The 7545-nt window shown below is 41.1% G+C and overlaps 1 protein-coding gene across 2 annotated transcripts in view; it reads right to left on the bottom strand.

The window, feature by feature from the left end:
• Window positions 1-7545, bottom strand: part of mmadhcb (metabolism of cobalamin associated Db) — a 30288-nt gene that overhangs the window by 1035 nt on the left and 21708 nt on the right. For both annotated transcript variants that reach the window (XM_046055095.1, XM_046055094.1), the window contains exons 5-7: window positions 6213-6321; window positions 5856-5986; window positions 1630-1716 (exon numbers count right to left, since the gene is read on the bottom strand). In XM_046055095.1, the coding sequence (XP_045911051.1) occupies window positions 1630-1716; window positions 5856-5986; window positions 6213-6321 (327 nt within the window). The remainder of the gene's footprint in view (window positions 1-1629; window positions 1717-5855; window positions 5987-6212; window positions 6322-7545) is intronic.

The following is a 7545-nucleotide window of genomic DNA, read 5'->3' as shown; positions in this document are numbered from 1 at the left end:
CACATGTGTATGAAGGTGGATCAAACAAGCTAATCTTAAATGTCAAAGTAGAGAGGAGCCTAGTAGGCCTATTTATTTTCATTCATTACACAATATGAATAAGCTATGCAGACAGTTGTAAAGAAAGAACATCTTTTTCTTCTGTTCTCTACTTGTTATAGTTACACAGTATTAGGGGTGTGGGCTGTATTAAAAGTATCCACTGTTCTCCCATGCTCTAACACACAGTAACGATGAAATGTGTGCTGTTCTCACATTCTTCCTCTGTATGTACACATAAACAACAAGGCAGGGAAATATAAAAGGAATTTATTTTATTGTTTGGGTACATTATTGTTCAGTGTACATGCTCACATCTGAAACAAACTTTACGTGCTTGATAACTCTCCCACCCCGCAGACATCTACACGCCAATACCGATTTATATTCATAGCGGCAAGTGCTATGTAGCTCCACATAGGGGACACAGGAAGTGACATATAGCACCTTCATGCGGCGTCGGAACCGCATAGCAAATTCACAGCCGCACCGGCAGAGCTCCAGAATGTGCAACTCGGCCGGCTCACACCCGGACGCGCTACAAGTGCAAGGGCCCGCCCAACGCTGCTTGCAGCTTTAATTTTTATTGATATTGATACCCTTATTGAGACTGCTTAACGATCTGATTCTTTATCGATACCACTATTGATACTTTACTATTATTTAGTGATGGTTTTTTGGTAAGACCAGACCCAACAGGCATGAGGTAGGCCTGCATGGTATTTAGAAAAATATTCAATGTGCGATAACGTACTGAACGAAAATATATTGAGATGACATATCACTTGCGGTAAATAAACATATATTGAAGTGTGCATACTGTATTAACTGCCTGGTTGTTTTTAATTTAATATTTTAAATACAGCTAAATGTTTCTAGAGCAGCAATGTTTACAACAGCAAAGTAACTCAACTTTATCTGACATCACTAGTGACTGACGTTTAGAAAAAATACCATCAGTCTGTAACGTTATCAGTCCCTCCTCCTCTCTCACTGGCTGCAGGTAACGTTACCAGGTAGGAGGAGGAGCGGCTGGTTTGTCTCAGCCATCAGCTGAGTTTTTAAGACTACAGACCAGTCTGTGCTCCAGACAGACAGCTTTCTATTCAGCCTGTTTGTAACATTTGGCTAATGCCAAGCTAGCGTTAGCTGTGCTTGTATATAACCCACAGGATGAGATAACGTTACTGAGGACAGAGATGATTAAATGAACCCTTTCTACATGTTTAACGTTACCTTACAGACAGGTGTATTGATAAAGTATTGTCTTTTTACTTGCAAAGGTTTTATTGCACGTACTTACAGTAACGAGGACGTAAACAGGAACGTTACCTGTACTGCCTTGTATCATCAGAGTCACACCAAATGGAGTATATTATTAAGTCACACACACACACACAAAGTGTTTATTTATGGCGTTACGGTATTAATTTCATCCTACGAACGGACAAGAAAATATTTTATACTTTGTAAATGAAATGTAACCCTTTTAAGACCCCGTGGGTACCCTGAGCACTGAATGACAGTGTTTGGCGCTCATTGTAAGTCACTTTGGATAAAAGCCTCAACTAAATGAATGTGGAATCTTACCGCCAGGCCGGAGGATGGGTCAATAAAGTCGGCCCAGAATCCTTCTCTCTGTAGAGCGTAGCAGATATCCTTCGCTCCATCTATGAACTGCAAGGCAGAGGAACAACTTCGTCTCAGCTGGTGCCTTCAATGATGTGTGTGAGATTGTGTGTTTGCTGATGATTTACCCTCTTCAGTTAACCATGTGTGATGCATCTGCATGATAAGTAATAAAACTATTGATCAAAAGTATTTTTCTTCCAAAAACACCTGGCTTATTTTTTGTCAACATAATCTGTTATTAATTCATGTTCACTGTATGTAGTTAGGATAATAGAAACACATTCACAAAGTTTATATTCAGGCTGAGTTATAGCAGTTATAACATTCGGAGCAAGTGTGATTTGCACAAAAAACACAAAGCCATGTAAAAAGAGCCTGACATTCCAGAGTGAGCTGTGAGAAAGCTGGGGACTGAGCACAGACTGTGACATGTGTCCGTCAGACTTATTCAGCCATAACTACATTACTCAAAAAAAGTATCGTTCAAAGATTTTCGATATCGATACGATACCTCGACTTCGATCCCAGTTCCTGAACGATACTTTTTTCGATACCAATTTTATTCTCAACAAACGGAGAACCATTGTTGTTTGTATAAAGTAACTTAATTATAAGATTATTATTATTAATAGTTTATTTCAATAATTGTTCCTGCATATGCTGCATATTTTCAATGTAACATAGGCCTATATTATGTTTTTGTTGTTTTTATTCCTCTTTCTTTAGTTTTTATAATGTCATTTCATTGTTTATTAATTATATATTTTTTATTGTTTATATGTGAATTTGTGCTCTGGCAACATTTCAACCTAAACATTCATGGCAATAGGCCTGAAAGAAAGAGAGAAATCTCTCATCTCATGGAAACAAGTTTCTGCCAATACATATCAAAGTTTCCTCCTTACTAGAGGAAGAGGTGGCCAGGCGACAACTATCACAATAGAAAGTAAACTTAGCCGCGCTGTCTTTAATCCACTGCAGCAAAGTCACACACATCAGCCCAAGGATCAGGACATGATGTCACTATCACACGGAAGCGCTTCCACCGGCTGCACATACAGGTCCGTGTGTGGCAGTGGCGTCACTTACTGATCCTTGGGAAAATGTAGCGTGTGTGGAAGCTACCGCGCTACTCGGTCAATAAAAGAGCTTTGATTTGATTCAGAAAACAGCGCCACCAAGCTACTAAGAAATGTAGTTAAACTAGTAATGGTGCTACTTGTAGCGACGGTACTGCCCAACACTGCTCGTACGGTGGGCATTTTGAAGCAGCTCGGTGGCAGTAGGGCGCAGAGACAATGACTGCACCGCCTCTGTCTTGTTGCAAGACGGAGCAACTTTCTGCTCTTAAGTTTATCTTCACCAGGTTGGTCGTGTTGTTGTGAATTAATTTGGAGCATTATAGCCTAAATTGTTATCATTAATTACTAGAGCAATGGTGGTCTACATTTTCATCTTTTAAAGTGTTATTTTATAGTGAAAAGTTAGGATCACAGTGTTAAAACTCTATAGCTGTGAGTGTGTGAGCTCCTTTCTGTATCTAACTGCCCAGACTCAGCAGTAGCACGTGTGTGTGTGAGCAAGTTCGTGTGCTTTGGGAGAAAAGGGAGGGAGCACAGTGAGGCAGCATCAAAAATACTTGCAAAGGAAAATATAGAAGCAGATTTTGTATTACAAAACATACATCAATATAGTCCATCACAGTAAGAATGTCCTGTTTCTAGCACAGAGCACAAACAACACCAGTTTATTCCATAAAAGTCAGGTTATGGATGAAATGGCATGATCAAGTGGAATGCATGCAGAGGACACAGAGGAGGAGGAGCAGGCAGTCAGGGAATTTCCCAGACTCAGGTGCAGTAGGAAAGAGAGCCAAGAGATGATGTGAAGCCAAGAAACAGAGCTATAAAAGGAGGTCTCTGTTCTGGGAACAGAATGGGGCTCTATTTTGCACCGATCTCTGACACACTCCGGTGGAACTTTTGTATTCTAATTGGTGTCTATTTTTGTTGATAATAAAAATGTTGGTAAAAGTTCAAGCTTTCTTATCTGGCCCAAGTCTTGAATTTTTACACGACATTAGTGTCGCTGCTCTTGGCAGCAATTATCTTACGTCGCAAATATTGCATCGCACACTGTTGCATCAAGCCACACTTTTGATTTTCTGATCTGAAACCTTGGATGTGGATCCCTCTATCACTCCCCCCTTGTGTTAGTAACATGCAATAATGGGATGAGGTTGCATACAGAGGGAGAGAAAGTAGAGTAGAGAAGAGCTTAGTGCATCATAGGAAATCCCCAGGCAGTCTAGGCCTATAGCAGCATAACTAAGGGATGGTTCAGGACTCACCTGAGCCAGTCCTAACTATAAGCTTTATCAAAGAGGAAAGTCTTAAGCCTACTCTTAAATGTGGAGATGGTGTCTGCCTCCTGAACCCAAACTGGAACCTGGTTCCACAGGAGAGGAGCTTGATAGCTGAACGCTCTGGCTCCTAGTCTACTTTTGGAGACTCAGGGAACCACAAGTAACCCTGCATTCTGGGAGCGCAGTGCTCTGGTGGGGTAGTAAGGTACTATGAGCTCTTTAAGATAAGATGGTGCCTGACCATTAAGAGCTTTGTAGGTAAGAAGAATGATTTTAAATTCTATTCTGGATTTTACTGGAAGCCAATACAAAGAAGCTAAGACAGGAGAAATATGATCTCTTTTCCTGGTTCCTGTCAGAATGCATGGACTAGTTTTTCTGCATCACTTTTAGACAGGATGTTCCTGATTTTCGCAATATTACGTAGGTGAAAAAAGGCGGTCCTTGAAATTTGCTTAATGTGAGACTGAAACGACATGTCCTGATCAAAGATAACTCCAAGATTCCTCACAGTGGTGCTGGAGGCCAGGGCGATGCCATCAAGGGAAACTATATCTTTAGATAATGCGTCACGGAGGTGCTTAGGCCCCAGAACAATAACTTCAGTTTTATCTTAGTTTAACATTAGAAAATTACAGGTCATCCAGGTTTTAACATCCTGAAGGCACATCTGAAGTTTAGCTAACCACTGAGTATCATCTGCATAAAAATGAAAGCTTATGGAATATTTCATGATAATATTGCCTAAAGGAAGCATATATAAAGTGAAGAGGACTGGTCCGAGGACAGATCCTTGAGGAACTCCATGACTAACTTTGGCATGTATGGAGGACTCATCGGACTCATACTATGAAAACAGTATTTTCATACAAAGAAAGGAATAACTTAATGGATCACATTTTCATCACCAAATTTACAAGAGGGGACACTTAATGAAGAATTTGTCGCAGGCAGTGTTTCACAACTTTCAATAACTGACAAACTCCAGCCGCCACCTCAAATTACTCACGCACAGATTTGTAGGACAGAGATCTGATCTCAATGACGATAACAAGAATGCATTAAAAACACCAGGTAAGAACCCAAAGACAAGATTAGTTCATTACAATTGTTCACAATCCATAGATACATTCAAATGAGAGCAAACAAACCCATAAACTGTTCAACAGTATTTGAATTAAACCCAAATTGGACACACATGCATAGACAAGAGAACTGTTTGCCATTTAGAAAATATGAAAGTATCCGCTGTTCTCTAAACTCGCGCACAAATTAATCTTATAATCATCTGTATGTTATTAGAGGGCTTAATTATTCTCATGTCAGCAGCATCTGTATGAGACCCCTCTCACCTACTGTAACATTAAACATACTGCTGTGACCTGGGAGGAAACCGGGAGGGGGCAGTGAAAAACGGGACGGTTAGCAAGTATGATCAGGAATGTTTTCAGGAGAAGTGATGTGGGCTATTTGTATTATGATTTAAGTCATGGATTTTGTGACGAACAACGAACTCACCGCTAATCCAGATGTTTTGTGGTGAGCAGTATTATTAATAGTGAAGTTGCAGCGTATTCTCTGGTGGGCAAAGTCTGCAACACTCATGACATGAGTGAAGGATCCAACTCTACGTTTCTTATAAATCGGCTGTTAAAAAACAGCAATACCGATTTAGCTGCAATTAGCTCATATCGACCGATAATATCTGCACAACGATAAATCAGTCAGGTTTTAGTATAAACTGTCAAGACAGAAAAAACAGCTGCTCTACAGCATCATCGTCAGTGCTCCATATGTTCTAACTCCAGACAAAGCTCACCTTGTCAAGCATCTGCTCCCTCTCCTGTTCCACCTCCGCACACCATGACGTCATATCTCTCTGGGTCTTTTGGGTCACTGTGACCACCATCATAGCAGACGATGGAGCCTCAGGAAACATGGACTGGAAATCTGTTTGTCACATTATCAGGAGACATACACATCAGATAGAAACACTCACTGCTTCTCATCAGCAGGAGCGGCTCTCCTTCTGGTGGACAGATAGGGAATTACAAACATAACAAGTCATTGTCCCAGCAAACACTCAGTGTTAACTAAGGACCAATGATTTCTTGATAAACGGTCCAAATAAAGAAAATGAACATGGATGTTATGTGTGAGGAGTGCAGTGATCTACCTTTTTTTAGTAGTTCAGGGCAAGACTGTATGGCACACTCCACACTGGAGTTTTCAAAGTACTGTTCAGCTCTATTGACATTCTGAGAGGAGGCCGGATCATCTTTGTCCTGACACACACAGACAGAAAAAAGCAGTCAGAACAGCATTTTTCCTTTAGTTGGCAGTATACTTCAGACAAAATGAAATGTATTAGGTGAAATGGCGGCTGTAAAGAGGCCTTGCTTTTAGCTTTTTTAAGGATGGAAAGTTTGATAGGCACGTTTAGATCAAAGTTGGCTGTAGGAGGCTGTGTGTGTCAATTAGTATGTAGCTTTTAAGGCGGCACAATTAATCTAATCGCGATGTCGTCATGTGCGATTACATAACTGCAAAAAGTGTGTGATTTAATAAAACAGTAGAAGTATGTGAGACACTCTCTTCTGTGCGTCGCTGCAGTCTGCTCATTATCTCCACCCACACCCCGGTGTGGGTGGAGATAAAGCCTACGAGCAATAAGAAAAATGTTTTATGAGCAGTGTGCCAGTAACCTTTAAGACAACAACCTACGGTAACCCCGTCTCCGACACGCCGCTAATCATTCAAAACATAGTCAAACTCGCCACCAGAGCACCGAGAGAAATGCCGGTGCTCCAGTCGCTCTGTGACAGCGACAGAGCGACGTCGGCAGCAGCTGAAGCAGTAAGACAGCAGAAAACAGGGACAATATAAGGAAGCTTTGGCCATTTAACGTTAGCTGTATCGGTGCCTTTTGTTGCTAAACTTTTCATAAAGCCGACGTGCCTGTAAGTTTCACTATTCACTAACCGACCAATCACAGCCCAGATGGGGCGGGACGTTAAAAAAGGTTTGACGAACTACAGAAAATTTTCAAATGTTGAACAATATGATTATTGACAAGTTAGTACTTAGCATTAACAAATTACAGACCAATGTAGAGCCTTTTGCTTGCACAAGGATTCAATGAATAAATAAAAACCTATAGAAATTATTAAAGCTGCAAGCAGCGTTGGGCGGGCCCTCGCACTTGTAGCGCGTCCGGGTGTGAGCCGGCCGAGTTGCATATTCTGGAGCTCTGCCGGTGCGGCTGTGAATTTGCTACGCGGTTCCGACGCCGCATGAAGGTGCTATATGTCACTTCCTGTGTCCCCTATGTGGAGCTACATAGCACTTGCCGCTATGAATATAAATCGGTATTGGTGTGTAGATGTCTGCGGGGTGGGAGAGTTATCAAGCACGTAAAGTTTGTTTCAGATGTGAACATGTACACTGAACAATAATGTACCCAAACAATAAAATAAATTCCTTTTATATTTCCCTGCCTTGTTGTTTAT

Source organism: Micropterus dolomieu, linkage group LG07 (assembly GCF_021292245.1).
Source record: "Micropterus dolomieu isolate WLL.071019.BEF.003 ecotype Adirondacks linkage group LG07, ASM2129224v1, whole genome shotgun sequence".
Taxonomy (NCBI): Eukaryota; Metazoa; Chordata; class Actinopteri; order Centrarchiformes; family Centrarchidae; genus Micropterus; species Micropterus dolomieu.
The sequence above is the reverse complement of the archived record's forward strand: the minus strand, read 5'-3'. Positions and strand labels throughout refer to the sequence as shown.